The following is a 21,136-nucleotide window of genomic DNA, read 5'->3' as shown; positions in this document are numbered from 1 at the left end:
GGAACCACCCAAGCCAAAGTGAAGGCCTCTGCCCAAGCACATTGCTTCCATTGATTGAGCCCAATGCCAGGCTTATTAACCTGTGGAATGTGATGTCAGTCAGAGTGGACAAAATACTAAATGAAACCGCAGCTAGATTGGAAAATCTGGAGAAGCAGCAGGCTGTGATGGAAAGTCATTTGAAAGCCATTCAGGAAACCTTAAGTGGAATTAAAATTGCAGTGGCAACAAAGGAAACGACTTGGACAAAAGTCATACCTGCCTACTTTGAGAAATTCGGTTCGAGATACTTTCGCATCGTTCAGGAAGAGAAAAATTGGACAGAGGCTGCCATCACCTGTCGTGTGATGGGTGGTCATCTGGCATCCTTTCAGAACCAGGAGGAATTTGACGCCATTAGTGCAAAATACCGAAATCAACCTTACTGGCTGGGCATAAACAACAGGGTTAACTCAGAGAACTTTGTATCCCTGGCCTCGGGCAAAACGGTAGAGTTTTTGAAATGGAGATCGGGACAGCCGGTCCATCACCTCGATAAGGACTACCGCTACGTCTATATGGCCGATGGCAAAATGAGCATCTACACACTTTTGGGCTCGTATCGTTTCATCTGCCAGGCAGATGAAGTGTAATTTATTTATAGAGTTCTGCTTTCTCATTTAAAAGCCAGCAAATGTGATTAAAAAGTAATCCCACGATTAATTAAAAGAAATATTTATTTTTGTGCGCCAACCGCGCACTGTGAGTAAATCAAATGTAATGCAACTTATTTAATTGTGGTTTAATTTGTGCGCCTGTTAAACAACGCTGAATAATTTAGCAGTGGGGGATGCATGTTAAATTGGTTTTCCTAATTTTAGCACACTTGCTAATTCCGAATTCACAAGCTTCAACGGGTTTTGTGGGCGAATCAAACTAGTCCTGATTAATTATGTAAGCACTTTTATCGACGTGCAGCTTGGGGCAGGACCCAGCCCAGACCGGCCAATATCACATGTCCCTGACGGGATTAAGCAATTTACGAGCGACAGGACTGCGCCTTGAACTCCCACTCGCCCCGGCACTTCACAATGGACCACTTGCCGTTGACCATGGTCAAGAGTGTAAAATCATTTTGGCAAACAAGCCACAGGAGGTGCCCATTTCCCTTCCCCCGACACACTGATTGCAGCGCTTCTGCCCGCCTCTGCCCTTCGCCTCCTGACAGCAGGACACTGGATATACGTACGGAGTACACTGGGCTCTGGCGCAACAACGTCACTGTTTTATGTGCTTAAACTTTGATATTTCAAAATGCAAAAACCCCAAACCGAAACAAAAGGAGCCCGCTCTTTTTGGGGCGTGTTATGGCCCTCGTTGTTGTTCGGTTCTGTTCAGTTGTGTTCTGTTTGTATTGCGTTACGTTGCTAAATTTAGAGCCAACGAGCTTGTACGCAAGTAAAACAACGTAAATGGCAAGAGTGGAAGCCAGCAATGCGCATAATAATAGCTGCAGAGCTCGGCCAAGACGGAGTGAGTGGCCGCGGGAGTGGGCCAAGAAACTCCCCAGTTGGGTCTTAGTCGGGGTTTTTTCAGTCCTCACTGGCTTAATTGTGAATGCATTATTCATGAGCCAACAGCCAAAGACAAAGATGGAGGCGGTCCGCCGAACCTTCGCCATTTTAAGAAAGTGTACGGGGAAGAACATGGTAGTCGACAGAGGAATATCTGATAATTCGGCTCTGCAGGAAAATTAAAAGTTTGAAAGACATGTTGGCAAATACAATGTTTAATTCCATATTAATTTTTAAAATTGTCAATTTAAAGAAGATAATCCTAGCGAACACATTTTTAATCGCATTCCCTGATTCAAGTTAAAAAGTTGACACTTAAAATGAATTCAAACAGAGGTTTCATTCAATAATCAATTTCCGGCTGATTTACTTTCACACACAAGCACTGTGATTGTAAAACAATGCGTTGTCATTTGCAAGATACATTTGTTTGCTAATGGATATGGATTTCTGAAAGCGCACAGAAGCTTTAACAATGCGTTCTGCTCTGATTGGGTTAATACAACTGACAATACAGATGAAAGGCTTTCATATTTAATATGCACAGTGGAAATTTGTCACTGGTTTCCGTGGTATTTCAAGGGCCTCACAGAAGTCGCTCAACAGTATGCAACGATTTTTGGCTTTTTTATTGCATACATTTGGGCACCTTTTAAGGAGACTTCAAAATGCTAGTAATATATTCTATGACTTTTTGAATGCAAATCAACAGAATACTATTATTTGCCACTTCTGAGGGAAGCCTATTATACCCCAGCTCTCTTCCATCAAGAGGTTTGCGAAGATGGAGAGGACGCGATGCGGAGCCAATAAAATCGTGTCCTGCCACCGCGCAGCGAGTCTGATGTTGTGGATAAAGTTTGTGCGTCTTGTCGCCGCTGCTGCTGCGGCAGGAGAGGCCACTAAACTAGCTGGCACAACAAGATGCCACTGGAAGTTCGAGTAAACGAACCATAACTGAAATCGCGCATACGTCATGTGCGCCACGCACACACTCTGAGGAGCCACCCACCCACACAGAGATGCGAAAACAAATACAATGACAAAACTCATTAGCTGACTTTCGTGGGCGGCGGCAGGTTATGTAGTGTAAAATTTTATAAATTGCACGCGGCTCCGCGGAACAACAAAAATGGGGGAAAAAAGTTGTGCTAAAAGCCTCAACGAAGTCGCCGACTTGCTGATGTCAACATCAATTTGTGTGGCACGGCCGCCATTCTGTTTCTGATTTATTTTCCGTTTCACTTTGTGTCCTTTGAGCGGGGCTCCGCATAAAAGGTCGGCAAATGCGAGTGGAAACCCCGCTCTGATGATGAGCGACAGACAACAACCAGAAATTTGCCACATGTGCCCCTGAAAGAGTCGGCTGGTTGGAGTTGGCCAACAGTCATTAGGCCTAATGTGGGCCTCATTTGACCAGCCAAAAGCACACACACCCACATATCGATCCCGGGTTAACTAACTTCCCATGTCCCAATGCACTTTTCACTCACATCCAATTACCGAAAATGCGACACAAAGCCATGTCCCAGTCAATTGTTTTGAGGCTGCCAGCCCACATCTGAGTCCACAGGCAGCCAGCCCCTATCAAGACCGTTTTCCACACCGGACTGACAGCTCCTACGCCCTTCAGCGAGCTTAAAGGAGCCTTCCAAGGACATGGCCAAAAATGTCTAGAGCCAAGCTCGAAATATTTAAGCAGGCAAGGATTGTGTGCGTGAAAGTGTCACCTGTTCCTAGCACATTGCCTGCAAATCACTTTTGAGGGGGGAGTTGTGGGAAAAGTGTAAATGGGGAGTCCAAATGACAGACAAACCTGGCATGGAAAGGCACTCACCGGGCAGAGTGGCATACGAGTTACAGGGAGAAAAATTGGGACTCAAAATGAGAATTTAAAAGTGGTTCAACTTCCTAAAACTTCATCATATGATTTCGAATTTCACAAGTATATAGGTGATATATATTCAAGTTATGATATTAAAATTGTATGTTATTTTACATATTTGTATAAATGTGCCAAGAGTTGTTGCTATAATGCCTTTCTTTTTTCTGTGAGTTCATATCTCATCATTTAGGTGGCTTGTTTCACGACCCTGACAAGTCAAATGCCTGGCAGTCTTGTTGATTTTTCGATATGCCATTCCCGGCAAGGGAAAACACAGACTAGGTTTGTGTGGCCCAGCTCTTGACTTATGGCCACCAGTTGGCAGTTGGTTAAAGTGCTTGGCACTGGCACGTATGTATGCATAAGTTAATAACAATCATTACTATCGACGGCTTCCAGATCCAGCCCTATCCAGAGCTACACTCTGGGGTTTGTCCCAAGCAGGCTAACGTCTTATGGAGGCTTAGACTTGGATAACCGAGCACTCGGGGCATATGGTCGCCTGTCATTTCTCATCTGCATCGCAGGCCGCCGACGATGAGGTTGACAACTAGCAAGGGCAACGGCAACATGCCACAGCGGCAAGCCAAGTCAAGTAGAGCTAACTAGGGTCTACTTTGCCGCCTGTCGCCTGCCGTGAAATGTGTATGTGGCTTGGGCGTTTCTTATATTTCTTGCCACCCCGAAACCCACCCCAAGCCAACACCTACTCAGCCCCCAAAATAACCCAGCCATCAGCCATCAACGACGATGACGAGTACAAGTTTTTGCAGCACAGTTTACTAAGGGATTTACACTTGGCATAAAAGGAAGTCCTCAACAAAGGGCAAGAAATTAATAATAATGACTTTATATTATGATTAATAACAATCTAAATTTAGTAATCAGAGACAATGTTATCAACAATATACATATTTTTTAAGATGCCTATATAATGTGCATTTTAAGAGCTATCTAAATCAGTTATTCCATTTGTATCAAGTTAATAATGAAGTACCTAAATTTTTCCGCAGTATAACAAGGCCAGTGCCAGCCTGATTGGCAAAGGGTTTTCTTTTGGGGCCGGGGAAGCACTTCGTTTGTCGCTCAAAAGCGTCGTAATTTGATTGAATTTGCGTTGATTAAGCGTATTTAGCTGTTGGCAAATTATGAATGTGTTTAATTGCAAACTCACTTAATTGTCTCGTGGGTAGGAGAACCCGAGCGAAAGACGGAGATCGGATGGAGCGACTCCGGGTTTGTTATGGTTTCGGATTAACAGAATTAGCTTGTGTACAAATGCATCTACGTGTGTACAAGGGGTCTTCTGGTGTCCCCCGAAACGTCGCCCCTTCCGATCTCAACTTGACTTCACGAGGGCGTTGAGACAGCCGACAGCTTTTGCGGTTTTAATTGAAAATGTTGCGCATACGACATGTTGGCGCAGACACACATCCGAAACTCGTATTAATATACGAGCTTTCGTTGGAGGACGAATTGGTTAGCAGTCGCTGGCACAGAGAAAGTTCAGCCCAAGGCTGGAGCGTGCTTAGTGCGGTCGAGTTCCCCAACTTGACTCTGATTATGCAAATGCTGAAAATGAGCAAAAGGGTGCCGGCGGAGGCAACTCAATTTGTGCACGGCCTGCGAATTAATTCAGCAAAATATGATGCTGCAAAGGGAAAACAAAGTTCGCAACTAAAGTTCGATGTGCAGTCAAAGCATGAAGTGCCAGCCCACCGCGGTTCCCAGGCAGCTGGCAAATTAATCCATTACTAGGCCGCCAAGTGGACCGTAAATTGCAGTTTACTCTGACCCGCCAGCCACATCGCTCACCTCGATTCGCAGGCCATAAACTTGGCCAGTCATGGGCAAAAGCGTGCCGGCCGAACGCAAGAAAAGTGCGGGAAAGGCGCAGAAAAGTGTTTGACTTGAATGAAGAAATACGCTCGACCGGCTGTGAACATGCGTCAACTTTGTCAGCATTACCCACAGCAACACATTAGCACCAGCTGGAGGTGCACTCGGAGAAAAATCAATCTAACTAGGAACAAAATAAACAAATCCACCAGGCTTACATACACACAAAAAAATTGTATGGGTTATATTTATTTACAGTACAGGAAAACACACTGTATTCTACTCCTGATTTTCTTACTATTTACTAAAGAAAATACCATTGATGATGATGGATGATTAACTATTTTGTTAGTCAAATAGGTTGCGACCATTCAAATATTATATTAGTTAATTGTATTTTATTTGTTTCTACTTTTATTTTTTTCTACTATTTTTACAAGATAAATGTATATATACATCTATTTAAATTTTGTTCTTGGTTCACAATTTGAGATATTTGATTAATATTAATGCTTTAATAAACAAATTAAAGAATCGAAGTGATTTTTATCATATCATTTTATTTTAAAATTCTTACTTTAAGTCTTTTGTTATTTTTAATAGGTAAAGTATATCTTCCTATAACAGTACCTTCTGACTAATAAATTTAAATTAAAATAACTTAAGTAAAGTATAAGCTCTAATACTAATACTAAAAATACTAATTTTGAAGTTAACAAAGCATAGATGAAGACCCCATATTGGGTGCTTTTTCAATGAAAGCTAATGATTAACATAAAGGGCGTTTTAGGAGTTTCAGTACATGGAATAAAATTAGTTTCTTGTTTTTGCAAGTATTTTTTCCGTGCATTGCACAGCAGTGGCGACACTTGTGCCGCTGCCCGGCGAGCGGGCGGCTTTCTCCTCTTGGCCTGGCCATAAAAAACGGTCACATTATGGCAAACTAGGCCGGCCAGTGACCGCAGTGGCACTTAATGGTCTGCGGGCAGCTCATTAAAATGTCAGACAGCGTGAAGTAATTACGATACTCTGCAAGTTTGCACTTGTTAGAGGAGAACCCGTGGCCCAGCCCTCCCCCGCAGGAATCCCCGCCAGAATCCATTGAGTTGCTCATCGTGTTTCATGACTGTGGTTTATGTGTTTCCTTTTCCCTTTCCCCCTTTTGTTGCAGGCGCAAGGACAGCAGTGCTCTTCAGCGCTCGGCCAGCATCGACTCCTTTGCCGAGATTGTGTTTAGCGAGTCGCCGCGCCCCTCGCTGGCCGTCACGGGACCAGGTGGCACCTCCTCCTCCGGCGGCCCCTCGCCGTTCAGCAAACGTCCTTCGGCCAGCAGCCTGTACTCCACCTCGACGCCCAGCTCCTTTGGCTCGCAGGCGCAGGCCCAGCTGAATGTCAATTACGGCGACCCGCCAGCCGGATCCGGATCGGCGGGAGGACCGGGCCCAGGTCACCATGGGGCGTCGGGCGGCGGCAACGGGAGCAGCAGTGCCAGCAGCAGCCGGCGCGAAAGCATGCTCAGCCCCTCCTCCACGCGCCGCTCCAAGCTGACCAGAATCATTAACGGTGAGTGCGGAAAATCATGCGGAATCCACAATATCTACTTTGTTGCCAGGCGATGCGTGCCATATTGTTGGATAGAGTTTGGAACTATCTTTTGGTGTTGGCTCAAACCCGGAACCTTTACTATTACGGCTATTGCTGCTATCTTATAACTCGTTTAATCTCCATCAATGACTAAAAATAATTACACTCAACAAACATTCAACTCAACTTAAACAAAGGTATCATATCAATCATTTTGAAACTTAAACGAAGGTTATATATCAACAATTTCTAAACCCAAGCATGTTTTATAATTTTTAATTATTTAAAAGGGTTTAAGTTTAAAAAGATCATATTTATATGGAAAAACAAACCTAAACATTACTAGGCACTCCTATTAATGTCCACAAAAATGACTAAACATGACTAATATTTCACAGTTCAGAGAAAGGGATTGCATTTAAATGTATATGAATGCCTTTGCCCTTTGTCATTTGCTTGTCAAGGTATGAGATATGTGCCCATATCAATAATGAATACAAAGATAATTTAATAATGGATTGCCCTTCATGGATCCAGTAATACACATACGAAATCACTGATAAATCGTGAATGCTATACTATACTATGGCAATTTACCAGCTAAACCAAATAATGTACCTTACCCATCACTGTCGGGTTGGGGAGTGAACTTCCTGACCAGATGGGGAAATGGAAGTGGACGGAAGGAGCTCATCGTTCTGGTCATCGGTGGCTTATTTATTTCGCTGCAGCCGGCTGATTGAAATTCAAATGCGCACTCGAGTTTTCCGGATGGAAGGCAGGGCAGGCGCGGTATTAAATCGATTGCCACTTGGGCCGAGTGCTCCCAGCTCAGAGTCTAAGGGATTGGAAATCAGAGGGAGGCGAACAAATCAGAAAATCAATTTAATGCAACGAACTTGAGAGTCCACACAAACTTTTGTTAAAGGTGAAACACTTAGCATGGCCGTCGATCAAAACTAACTTTTAAGGCCTTAAAACACCCAACAAGCTAAAGGTGAAAACTTGTGCTTCGGTGCTTCGTGGTTCAATCGGCTGGAATAGTTACTAGAGTAAAACCAAAGTTGTTGAAAACGCTCAAGCGGCTTCCTTTTAACAAAACTTCACGACCAAACTTTTCCTGGAAATCCACTCCAAAGCCTATCAGAGTAGAAGGGAAGTAAGAGGAAACTGGGAGTGCAGTTCGCAATAATTAGGGAATTTATTTACGTTTGTGTAATTTTTAAAAAATTATGTAATTACAGTAAAAAATTTAAATTGTATGGTTTATATATTTTTTTCTTTATATTATATTTTCTGTGTAATATTATGTATCTGAGAATTGCTTTTGATAAATATGTTAATAAAGCCGGGTTTCCTCTCCCAGCTTCCGAAGGGATAAGGCTTTTGCTGCGATAACGAGAAAATAGATTTTCTTACAGAAAGATCTTTTCTCACCCACACTAATCTGTCCCGCTTTATCGCTGCCCCAGCAGAGGAGCTTCCAAGTTGCAACGCCGCGGAGAGTGTCTTAAATCACGGAAGGTTTTAATTTGTTTATATTTAAATTATTTTTTACCTTACATGTTTCTTCAAAAGAACAAAACATCTTTAGTGCTACATAAATATGAAAAGTATGGCTTATGTAAGACTTAAACTTTAAAGGATAGAAAGATACATAGATAAAAATCCTTTTTCAAATCCTTAAAAAATAGCTAAACTAGCTATTTTTCTCTATATCTTTCCGCCAAAGATGGCCTTTCTTGGCAACACTGCGACTAACTGTGAAGCGCTGACCATTAGCGGCCAACGCCAACGCCAGCGTCGACGGCGACTGCGACGCCAACGCCGGCAGACAACAACGGTAGTTCCCCACGATGGCGATCGCAGGCGCAACAACTAACTTCGTTTTCTCTCAGCGTTTTCAGTCAACGATCGTCTTTTGAGCGGAGAGCGCACTGCGCGTCGGCGTCGCGAATAAGAAATCCCTTTCGATCGTTACTGTTTTGAAAGCCAGCGCTCCAATTGGTTATTTCGCATCCACTGGATGGATGATCAACTATTTGCTTGAAAGTGCTGAATAAGATCCCGGAATAGTGGCGGATTTGTGAAAATTGTGCAAATGAAAAAACGCGTCTCTTTGCGTTTTGTTTCTGCTTCGCTTGCTGCGCCTGCGTGTGTGTGAGTGTACGTATACGCTGCTACCTGTTTGAGCCTGCGCTGTGTGAGTGTGCGACAGAGAGGGCGAAAGAGATCACCTTGTTGGTGTTACCTGCTCGAAAAAAAGAGAGAGCCGAGAAGAGAGTGTGTGCGTGCCGCTGCTTAAGAAGTGTCAAAAAACTAAAGGCATCGCTTTCGTTTAAAAAAGTCACTCAAAACCGAAAACAGCGTTTAAAAACACAGTAAACAGCCTCGGGGCAAAGAGAAATTCGTGGTGTGTGTTTATTTGCAATGTTAATTAAATATTACGTGCCAGTAAAAACTGCAATTTGCTGGGAGACAGTTGGGCTCTAACGGTAATTGGATTGCATGTCCAACTTTTGTGGGAGCCGCAACAACAATTGCTGCGGCGTAAGAAAGAGAGGGGGCAGCGAAAGTGAACTTTTGCTTTTGCGGCAGAGGGGGGCGGGGAGAGCGAGCAGGGTGAGAGCAATTTACTCACGTGTCTATCAAACTGTCTCCCTGTTGATGCGTCTTCTTCTTCACTGCTCGCCACCCCCTTCTTGATGCAACATAATTATGTGCACAGAAAGAAAAAAGTTAGATCCATTTAGTAAAAAATCAAAACAGTAAACACACTATAAATTTATATTGTAGCAAATTCTAGCTTGGTAATTGCATAATAAATATTGATAAAATACATCGAAATAAGAAGGTTTTTAATATTACTTATTTAATATGTTAGGATTCGGTGTATTTTTGTATATTAAAAACAACAGCAGAGCTGCCAAATGTAGAATTCAAAATACTTGACTCAACAGCTCGATCAAATTTCTTTCTGTGCACCCTGCTCTCTCGCTCACACGCACACAGCCGCAAGGAGCTGCAACTGTAAAAAGCTTTTTGCAAGCCGACTGATCTTTGTTGTTGTCTCATTTGTTGTGTTGTTTTCACAGTCGACGTTTTCATTAAAGTGGTTTGTGCTGCAATTTTAAATACGCTCCCCGCACAATGAACAGGTAAGCTCACGCACACGTACGTACTTCACCTTTAGCACACACACACACACACAACCCCACAAGACACACACACTTCCACACAAAGGCAGCCTCTACTTTGTTGTTGGGGTCTTCTGAGGGTGGTGGACTGGGGGGCGGGGGGTGAAAATATGCAACGACATGAAAAACTTGAACTATTGCAACATTTTTGCGTTGTCTTGGCTTTTGTTAACCAAGGTTTATTCACACCGCAGGAAAGTCAAAGTTGTCGGCGTCTGAAAAGGAAAATGTTTCATCTGTTAGTCGGAAAAACCCGCCACCGTAAAAATAAAATCTCTCTTGAGCTAAGTTTTTCCTCGTTTTCTACTGCTTTTCCCAATGCATGTTGGGCCTTGCGGTTTGTTTACGAACTGCAGTTTCTGCCGTTGACAGCTGCAATTTTGCCTCGGCACGCAATTTTCCTAGGCCACCAAGTTCCCATTTTCCACCCACTTTGCAGCCAATTCAAGCTGAAGTTCACGCTGACCATTAATATTTCAGCGGTTGTTTTTAGCCGTTGTTTCTATCTCGGTCCGTTTGGCAAAACAAACCCGTAAACCGCCAGCGTTTCCGCCCATAAAGTTCTACAGACGTATGCGCCTCTTATATTTCGGGTTTTCGTTTACCGTGAAATAATAAAAAATAGTGCACAGCGAAAGTTAGTGGCTCTTAAGCATGGCAAAATAAGTTTTTCCTCGACCTGTGCACAGGGGAAAATTTCTCAAAGATAGAAAATGGGTAATGTTTTGTTCAAGAAATCAACTTATGACTACTAAAATTTTATTATAAAGGTTCAGCTTATAATAATTAAACTGTTTTGTACTCTAGTCTCATCTTAAGCCCCTTAAGAGTCAAATATTTATAAAAACATTTATTGAAAATTATATCCCTTGTCAGGGCTAGCATTTTCTCGTTGTGTAGCTAAGTTCTGCGATCCACAGTCACGAGGAAGAGAATTTTTGAGGGTTCGGGAAGGTGTACCGACCTGAAGCACTTAGGAACGACCCACAGGCCAAAGTTTGTGTTTGCGCTCGCTATTCTATTTTATTTGGAGTTGTGCACTTATTAAAAAGTTTTAAATGTTTGATTAAAAAAGAATTCATCGCAAAATTTGTTGTGGCACATTGCCGGCAACTTTTACCAATTCCTTAAGTTTGTTTACTTTTAGCCCTCCCTGCTTCTCCGCACTTGGCCGCCCATCCTATAGTTATCGCATTTGTTGGCTTTGGCAGCTCAAAACTTGCGCGGCTCATGGCTGAAAGGCAAACATAGGCAACACAGAACAACAAGCCCGGCGAAGATATCAGTTGTCGTCGATGTGTATTGTATAATTCGTCGGCAGATAAGGTTTAGAGCCCCGGCCCCGGAGGTGTGCTGCCAGTGATTAAGGTAGAATGTGTGATTCGTGGCGCTGGACATGGTTGGCCTTTTTGTAAAACGGGGGAATAGCGTGACTTGTGTGGTAACGAAATTTGAATAGGAACGGCTCTTACAGCGCTTGAGTTCGCCGAACAAAGGAAGCTTTGTGGCTGCCTAATTCGTCGTATGACAAGTCTCGATTTCCAAGCCGTTATGCATTTTCCACGGCGTTTTGTTCAATGGCTTCATCGTGGCCCCGGTTCCAGAACGACCCCGCCCACGCCCGACTCATTTAGTTCCAAGAAACGCTAATTTATCGAATCTCTGGCCTCTGCCCGAAATAGGAGCAACTCTTTAAAGGCCTCCGCATCGATTTTCGGACTTCGAATAACGCGACCAACGAGTCATGCAAATGGTTAAGCTAAAATGGTCTCCAGCCAGCGCCATCAGGCCCTGCCCCCAAGAGCAACCCAGCTGACCTTAGTCGCCTCTCCAGTTACCTAAAGCTATGTCTATAGCTAGTTCCCCGCTTCCTGCCCCCGTTTTCCGAGTGCGGAGGGGCTGCTCTCATGGAAATCGCTTTACAAAGCAGATAAGCAAAGTGAAATCAATCAAAAGACTTTTATATCGGACAATATAAATGAAATGCCTGCCGTTGCCGTCGTTGTAGCTGTGATTCCCAACATATCTTCGACGGCTGAATTGAAGTTGCGCTCGTCACGTTTGTCAAAGAACGCAATGAGCACGTAGAACCCACACGGCGAGCCCCAATCCGAACCGAGTTCCAATCCCGAAACACGGGCCACCCGGGCGGATATCCAGCGTCATAGATACAGATACACATAAGAGAATGCAAATGAATGGCTATGGGCTGTGGGCTGTGGGATATGGGCGGCACATATGTCAAATGCTTTCTAGCTGCCGCAGAGAAAAACTTGTGCGACTTTTGAACTTAATGCCCCCAAAGGTCACACGAACAGGCTGTGGGGCACGCAATTGTGGTAGTGGGTGACCCAAATGTGCTGCCGGAGCTCGGAGCTGTCTGTCAGGGCAAACTTGGTCTTCCAAGGAAATTGTTACATGGCGGGGAATTCCAGGAAGTTCGAAAGAAACGCAATACCAATTTCCATTGGGAAGGTAATAACCGACGTGAATAAAAAATCGTTTTTATAGGTGTCAAAAGTCAGAGGGCAGCATCTTTTGCTGGAAAAAAATATTGTTTTCACTTTGGCTTACAATAGGAAGGTGTTATATGGCTTATGTTTTAAAATATAATTACCAACCCCTATAAAAGCACGGGAGACTTTCAAGTATTTTGAAATAAATACTGTGCTAAGCCACAAGTGACTAAGGGAGTTATTAAATTAGTGGAAACTTTTCCTGTGTGCGTATGTAAGCCATGTTAATAGTGGAACTCGGATCTCGTATCCCGCATAAACTTTTCAATTTGCGGGCCAGAAGTCTAAAATCCAAAAAATATCAACGCAAAAACCGAGATCCCTTTATGCACGACAGATTTGCGCCTTGACCCTGCTCAGGGAACAAAAAAAGAGAAATCCCGCAGCAGCAAAAAACAGTCAGCGGCCAAAACTTTGTGCAAATCGCGCTGGATTTACATAATTTTAAATGCTGGCTTATTGGTTTGTGTTTGTTTCCACAGCGGATGAGGCGCGGGATGGCGGGGGAAAATGGGCCGGGCCAGGCCAGGAAGTGGGGCGAGTCCGAGTGACCCGGTGGAAATGTTTATTGCCATTTTGGCCGGACTTTTTAGCCAAGAGAGTGGGTTTCTTCTTCTTTCGCAGTTTTTTTTGTCTCTGCTACGGCGACGAGGGTCCAATTTGCATATCTGATTAATATGAATACATTAGTTCCGTGATTTGGCCCAGTAAACCAATAGAATTAAATGCGCTTGCTGATTGCAGAGACAAAGGTCAAGTTAAAGCTCCGCAGAAATGCCTGGGGGTCTGGTTACTTAAATTCAATTAGCGCTTCCGCCGAACTCCTCATAATGCGATTTGCACTCGAAATCAGAGGCACATAAAATATGCTTTTTGCTTGCGGCCGTCCGAGTTCTCTGCCTTTTCCCCATTTCCATCGGGGACTCCGCACCGAGACAGACTTTATAACGTTCTCCGAGCAGCTTTTATTGAGGAAGCGACAAATTTATTTAAATTAAGTCGAAAATGCTTGGTTGCTCGCTCGCCTGGATGCTTGGCTGGCTGGCTGGATGGCTGGCAACTTGTCTGCCGCTCGTAAGTTTGCTAAATGTGTGGTAGATTTGACAATTATGACAGCGCAGAATGTAAGATTAATTCTGCATAATTTACGGGGTCTTTCGAAAGGGGAGTCGTGCCAGTAAACCCCATTACTGGGGCTCCCTTGCCGTCTCTATTAAGTGGATTATGTTGTTCTGTGTACCCAGTGGGATTTGGGGGATTTGGATGACCTCCATCCTCCGTCCTCCCATATCATCCACCCCACTCCTCCAAATCTGTCGTCGAGAGAGCCTTCGCCGTGATTTATGTTGGGCAATTTTGTGCGGCGTAGCTTCATAAATTTTATTATCCTGCAATTGCAAAACCGAGTGCCTCGGGCACCCCGGCCTGCCTCGAGCCCCATCTTGTGACTTTCGTCTTCGCCACTGTCACTTTCTTTTTTCAAGTTTATGGGTCAGCAAATTTTATTTATTGCACACCCTCAATTGGCTGTTTAGTTTGATTTGGGCGGGAGGGGAAGACCCTAACTCCCTGATATTATCAGCCAAATAGCCCTAAGCTGATCTTATTCGTGAAGGGGAAGATTGTTGGCTATATTATTGTAGAGCACAGTCATGGCTAAAGGAAAGATTAGGCAATTCATCAAAACAAATCCTAAGTTTGTTTTTAATTAATGCCTAAAACATTTTCCAAACTGAAAATCACTTAATTACTGAGCAGCTGCATTAAAAATATACTCTTAAATATAATAACATGCTATCTTGCAAACCATAATAAGTGTTTAGTCATCGGCAGAGTTATTTGCGTTTGAAACAAAGAAAATTGTGGGCGAATTATCAGCGCTCCCAAACCACTTATTGGAATGAAGATATAAGAAAAATGGTCTGAATTCTTTTGAATAAATACACTACAAGAATCATCTCGCAGTCAGATAAGCACAAATAACAAAGGAAACCAACAAATGCCCAAGGTATTAGTTTTCATTTCGTCGGTGAATCAATCGATGATATGTTTACCAAGCCTGAGCTGAATCCGAACCTAATCTGAGTCTTGAGTCACCCTTCGTCACTGACCTCGCCCAAGCGTTTAAATATTAATAGACGATTTCCGAGACCCACTAATCCCCAGCATTTCCGCGGAGCTAAGTGGCTGTTGACAGGTGGACCAAGACCAGCGTGCGACACTCATCCGCAGGGGAAAATGTCTAAAATTAGCAAACAAATGGAAGTCAAACAGAAAAACACACGCGTAAATAATAGCAATTCGAAAAATGAAACCAGTTTCGGTTCGATTGGGGGTCTCGTAGTCATCTTTCGTTTTCGGGGTTCCAATTAGTTTTCCCACTTTACTGGCCTGCAGCACTTGGCGAGGCTAATCAGGGACTGACTCTCGACGACTCCTAGACGCGACGTAAATTACATTTATTCCATTTGTCTTCTTTGCCCGGGGCGACGACGACACCTATAGAACACCAGGCGGCGACAGACATCGATAAATCAGGGCCCGGAATCGACGACGGCGGCCGCAGGAGCTGCTGCATTTGTCCTCCAAGGACCCCGGCTGATTTGTTTTTGCTCTGCGAAGCCTGAAATACCCGATAATTGATTTTACAACCCACCCTCCCACACCCGTGCGGGCAGCACAAAGGCATCCTTGGGAATTTTTCGGGAACCGCCACAGCTTAGGCGAGTTTAAAGGCAGGTATATGCAAATGCGGTCCTGTCTAAAATTAAACCAAAAGCGCGAAGCCCAGTAAACAGGGATCAAGTAGATTGATATTTCCTGAAAACAACCTTTAGAGGGTAGGTAGCGCTGGAAATTCTCTGAGGGAGAGAAGGAGAGTCGTATGAGAGTTCATATAAAGAGAACAGCTACCTAGCGACCCTCTATAAAGGAAGTACTTTAAAACACAGCTGAGGGGATAACAATAGTTCAAGGACTGTTCAAAAGACTGTTTAAACATGACTCATATACCTAGTAGTATGTTAATTTAATTTCGTACTTTTGTTAGTAAAGTGGAATTAGTATGACTCAAACCAATTAAGTATGCGATCAATTATGTTTATATCTTATCCACTTTAATCTGATATCTAAGAAAAAACAAATTTTTACTATAAATGAATGTTACAATCCAGGAAATTTCATTCATTCACCAAGGAAATTTCATTTATCTGGCCTCGTCTGTACTCTGAGTGATCGTAAGAGATAAATAAGAAAATAAAACTTTTAATATAGTTGAGGAGGTATTTAATAATAAAAAAATGAAACCTACAATCCAGTTGCCCAAGGAATTTCCATGTCAATGCTAGTTATCTGACCTCTACCGTACGCCGAGAGATCGTGAGAGATACGTAAAAGCAGCGAGAGCCTGCGTTCCAGAGAGCCTGTGAGCAGGGTATCTGCTTCAGAATCACGTCCCGAAACTGCTCTCAGTGTGCGTTTGAGCCACGGGACGCGAACAACGGAAAATCCTGGAGTAAAACCCATAATCGATCGAAAGACGGAAAAACTCGCCATTCGAAGGACATGCCTTCCCACAGAACCTAATTCACGGAAAATATCTTAAAAAAAAAACGCGAAAAAGGCAAAGAAAAAGTGAAACAGTTCGCGTGACCAATGGAGCGTCGCAAGGCCCTCAGTTCGTATGCCAAGCTGAAGGATCAGCAGCAGGCGGCGGCTGAGGCAGCGGATATCGTGACGCCCCAGAAGGACCCTGAGAGCGGCGACTCGCTGCCCGCCCTGCGCCGCTCTCACTCCGTCCGCTCCTCCCTGCGGCGGCTAAAAAACAAGCTGCACAGTCCCGCCCTGCCGCTGCAGTCGCCCTTCAAGCTGCGCACCCAGCTGCACATGCGCAGCCGAAGCTCGCGGGGATCGGCCACTTTGGACAAGAGCAAGGCGGCCAAGGCACTGCGCATGCTGGGCGATCTGGATGCGGTGGCCGTTCTGACCACCAAGGTGAAGGGAAAGAACGAATTTGTGCCAATGAAAAGGGAGATGAACTCGGAATCCTGTGACCTCGGCGAGCTGGGCATTGAACGGCTCATGTCCACACTGCCAGTGGGAGCCACGCTGCCTCGGAAGGCCTGCAAACTGCTCCAGATACCCGAGAGCTACTGCCGGCGGGCGGATCGGGCGCCAAAGGCCACCCTGGACTCGGACCTGGAGAAGACCTTGAGTGGTGAGGAATCCAGCTCCGTGCTGGCGGACATAACTCGACATGCCCAGCAGGGCATCTATGGAACTACGCGCATGCGCACGGCCACCATTCGGAAGCCGATGCCCTACCTGAACAGTCGTAGGTGTCCTTTAATCCTTGGACGAATTCAGAAGTGTGGTTTAAGTGCAAATTAAGGTTCCCGTTTTAAAGTGTTTAGTGAATGAGAAAAATAGTTTGATTAGGAATTAGAAAACAGATTTGATATTAGTCTAAAACCAGCCAAACTGCGCTTTGTTTCTATCATTTATAAACTGGGATAAAATCGTTCTGCTTCAGGAGACAAACAAGCAAATCAAATCCCCAAGGAAGGAACAGCTAAAGAAATGGGTTCGAATGGAATGTTGATTTCATTGTACCAAAGCCGCTCTTCTACCTGAGTTGTTTGTAGGTGCCCCTTTAAATCCTTAGAAAACATAAAAGTGGTGATAAAGTAGTTATTTCCTGTGGAGACCGAGTGCGATAATAGTATTATCATAATACTATTAAGAACTGGGTTAAAGGAGTTTATGAAGGGGAACGAAGACAAGATGTTCGTATTCCTAAAAGAGAACAGCAAGCTAAACCGTTTAATGTGCGTTTAAAGCAAACTTTATTCGTGAACTTCTTTCTTGCCAATAAAACCCACATTTTGCCAGCTTAGCAAGCGACTAAAAAAGTGATTCAGTGGGAGTTTATCTATATCTAATTTATGTTTTGATGTCTTTGTTTGTGTTTTGCCCAACACTTTTATTGCGCATCCATCAAGTTTTGATTTGGGATTTTACTGCCCCACCAAGTAGGTCAGTGAACTATTCCAAATGGTGTGTGTCACACGCAGCGAAAGGCAGCTGTGGGTCTGTCTCAAGGGTAGGGTTTCCCAGGCCCGATATCCCCGTGCTTTATCATTACATCACAAAGCGATTTTTCTTAGTAACTCGTTTGCATTCGTCTTTGCCATGCATACCATTTGTTTACCACCGTCGGCGGAACCCGTAAAACGGGTGGGAGATTCGAGGCGAGGATAAATATTCATTTCACAAGAGTGTGCATAGATACGTAGATACATGCAGGGTATAGGCTATGGGGTATAGGCTGCACACACACGCGAAGACAGTAAAAACTGGCTTAATCCATGGCCAAATCGGGTCGTTAATGTTGTGCGCTCTTGCAGATGCTACCACAGCGATAGCACCAAAGTCCCCAATATGCCGCAGAAGCTCCAGATGAGCAGTTGTCTGCGTTCTCCGGCGGTCTTCGTCCGCCAGAAATCGTTTCACACGCTCAACGAGCTGACCAGGTTCTGTCAATTGAAAGTGTCCCCCCATCGGGGAGGTGCCACCGCCACGACCTCCTCACCGACATCATCATCATCGCCAGCAGCGGCGCAGCAGCAGCGTCGCCACAGCCACTATGCCATCGATGGTAAGAGATCGGCAGTTCTCTGGCTGCCCTTAACCCGTATATGCTATATGCATCGCACTGGAGAAGCCCCCATGAGGGGTAATTAAAAAACAGAGCCGCACCATATCATCATAAATGCTCGCTCACACAACAACCCACATTTATATCCGCTGCAGGGCAGGGAATTAAAGTCAATTGGAGGAAAATTGGTGGGTGGCTGGCTTCGTTGGCTGGTGGGTGGATGGTTGAGTGGATGGGTGGGTTTCGTTAATTCGGATTCGGGTCCAGGTGGGTTGGCTGCTTCACTGAGACCTTACTTAACACACTCCACTCACACGCTCTAAAACAAAACACACATACTTGGCTTGTGCATAATTAATTTAATTGGCTTTGGTCATCGGCAAAACGGCATCGGTATTCCGAATTGCATTGAATAATAGTGGCGATGAATAGAGGGGAGAGTGGCATTAATGTTTAATATTTAATTAATTGCAAGCAGAAACGACCATTATTGTAATTAAATTACATTTCCACTCACATAAAAACGTGGTGCTCCTGGTCATTTGCCATTGTAAATATTTGCATACCCACATCTGCGTTTAATTTCTATTTATCCCTTTATTTGCTTTTCATTTTTGCATTTCATTTGATATCCCTTATTTATTTGTATTTATTTTACACAAATCACATAGACAACATATTGCCACAAGATAAACGTGACGGGGATACCGATAGTGTCAGGCTGCGGGAGAAGCCGTTGAATCCGAGTGCCGGCAACAACAACCAGGACAACTACCCCACCTACTATCCGGCTCCACTGCTGTCCACCAGTCGCTGGTCGGAGCAGCTGACGCAGCATGCGACGGTAGCCAAGATCAGGACGGCCATCTCCTGTCACTCGCAGGATCTCAAGGAAATGGAATTCCTTCTGCCGCACTCGCGAACCGACTCGCAATCCAATTCGCAATCCCAGCTGTGCATCTCGAGGCACTCGCAGCCGAAGAATGCCAAGCTACGGGATGACCACGACGAGACGGGCTCCTCGGAACTGGACTCACCTCCCCTGGGCGATGAGAATGCCTCGGCGAATGGCCAACTGTCGGTGCACAGGCAGCCGGTGCAGCTGCGCAGCAAAATCCCGGGGAACACCCCTCATCCGCGAGCCAGCAAAATGTCCAAGAAACAGCTGAAGTTGGCCCAAGCCCAGCTGGACAAGCTGACGCAGAGCAATCTGCATTTGCATGGTAGGACTTACACATACCGATCCCTGGCACGCATCGCCACCGTATCTAATCTCTAGAAAACTGATTTTTAGGCTTAAATAAGATTTTCCACAGACCACTAATTTAGTTTTACACTTTATTCACAGCTCTGTTCTCGGCGGTGGAGCACGGTCATCTGGAGAAGGCGAGAACCATCCTAGAGTCCACCGACGTCGATGTGAATAGGTTAGGCTGAATTCCTTCCCTTAAATCTGAATGTATTCTAATATTTCAATAATATCCTCAGCATCAATAACGACGGCCTATCTGCTCTGGACCTGGCGGTTCTCAGCAACAATCGCTCCATGACCAGGATGCTGCTCCAGCACGGCGCCATGGAGGGCTCTCAATGTAAGTGGCTTGTGGTTTCTCGTTCGACTGCTCTTTTTATCGATCAATCTCAATCCCCAGTTTCCGTGGACACCATTGGCACAAAGCTGAACGGCCTGCTCAAGGACGCCGAGTCGCGGATTCACGATCTGAGTGGACCGGAGGGTCTGTGCCCGCCCATGTTTGCATCGCGTCCCTCCATCTCAAGCATCATAATTGGTGAGTGGTGGCCATCGAGTCAATTTAAAGGGAGCACTTAATCAGAATCTAAATTCCCTGCAGGCAACTCAAGCGCCTCGGTGACTGGCTGCACGGGCAGCGAAGTGGAGAAGCAGATCGGCATCTGGGAGCGGCGCGTGAAGGGACTCCGCCGCCTGCAGCTCGGCTGGGATCAGGCCAGGCCACCAGATGCGCCCGCCTCCGTGGTCGTCGACGTCACCGGCGACAATTCCATCAGCGTCCAAATCCTAGAGCCCTTCGAGGGGGCCATTGGCACGAAGTTCAGAGGTAAGCCGCAGGAACATCAAGTGGCGGGTTCAGTCGGCTGTCCATGGGAGTGGGACATGTGATTGCGGCTAGGCTGTCATGTTGCGGTTGGGAAGGGGTTCTTGATTAAATTCGCGCTGTTTGTCGAGCTAAACCCTTCTTGTTTGAGGTGTCTCTTTTATGATTTAGGGAATATTACATTTATGTTCTTAATTTGATTGAGATTATGTACATTTTTGAATTGAAAAGATGTCAGTAAAACCCTAGATTAGGGTTACAGTTTATTATAGTTTTATAAAGAATGTTTAAACAATCGAGTATCACTGGAAATACGGTGTTATAAAACTGACTGACTATAAATCGGTATAAATAAACAAGATGGCCTAGAACTAAAAGACGTAAATTTATATTCTGAATCACCATAGTCTGTGTTAATAAACTAAAAGTATTTGTTGATCTGATCTAAAGTTTGTTAACGATAATTTTTAATTCTACGAACAAAGGTCTTTACATTAGTTATTATTTACGCATTTATATAAACGTTTTTGAATTTAATGGTTTTATACATAAACTTTGAATATTTCCAGTTCAATGGTCAACCCGTGCGGACTTTAACAACGTAGTCGGCGAGAGTGAGTTGCTGGAGTGGATCAGCTTCCATGGCACGATGGGCGCCCAGTGCCACATATCGGGCCTCACCCAGGGTCGTCGCTATTTCCTGAGAGCCTCCTGCGGAAATGTCAAGGGATGGGGTGCCTATCGCACATCGGTGCCCGCTAGTGTGGTGCCCTCAAGTGAGTTTAAATAAGGTATTTAAGTAAACCCATTAAACTATGTTCTCTTAAACAG

The 21,136-nt window shown here is 44.6% G+C and overlaps 1 protein-coding gene across 7 annotated transcripts in view; it reads left to right on the top strand.

The window, feature by feature from the left end:
• LOC108031525 (uncharacterized) overlaps positions 1-21,136 on the top strand; it is a 48,314-nt gene that overhangs the window by 23,503 nt on the left and 3,675 nt on the right. Inside the window, exons 1-9 of one of the 7 annotated variants that reach the window (XM_017105052.3) lie at positions 8,767-9,027; positions 9,957-10,019; positions 17,980-18,230; positions 18,902-19,453; positions 19,579-19,657; positions 19,719-19,822; positions 19,883-20,020; positions 20,084-20,308; positions 20,875-21,081. In XM_017105052.3, coding sequence (XP_016960541.1) covers positions 10,012-10,019; positions 17,980-18,230; positions 18,902-19,453; positions 19,579-19,657; positions 19,719-19,822; positions 19,883-20,020; positions 20,084-20,308; positions 20,875-21,081 — 1,564 coding nt within the window. In that variant the 5' untranslated portion in view covers positions 8,767-9,027; positions 9,957-10,011. Of the gene's footprint in view, positions 1-6,448; positions 6,841-8,766; positions 9,357-9,956; positions 10,020-15,864; positions 16,908-17,979; positions 18,231-18,805; positions 19,454-19,578; positions 19,658-19,718; positions 19,823-19,882; positions 20,021-20,083; positions 20,309-20,874; positions 21,082-21,136 lie in introns of those variants that run through there. The other 6 variants (XM_017105053.3, XM_050889333.1, XM_050889334.1 and 3 more) reach the window with 6 other exon arrangements.

Source organism: Drosophila biarmipes, chromosome 3R (assembly GCF_025231255.1).
Source record: "Drosophila biarmipes strain raj3 chromosome 3R, RU_DBia_V1.1, whole genome shotgun sequence".
Lineage (NCBI taxonomy): Eukaryota > Metazoa > Arthropoda > Insecta > Diptera > Drosophilidae > Drosophila > Drosophila biarmipes.
This window is presented reverse-complemented; position numbering and strand designations above follow the sequence as displayed.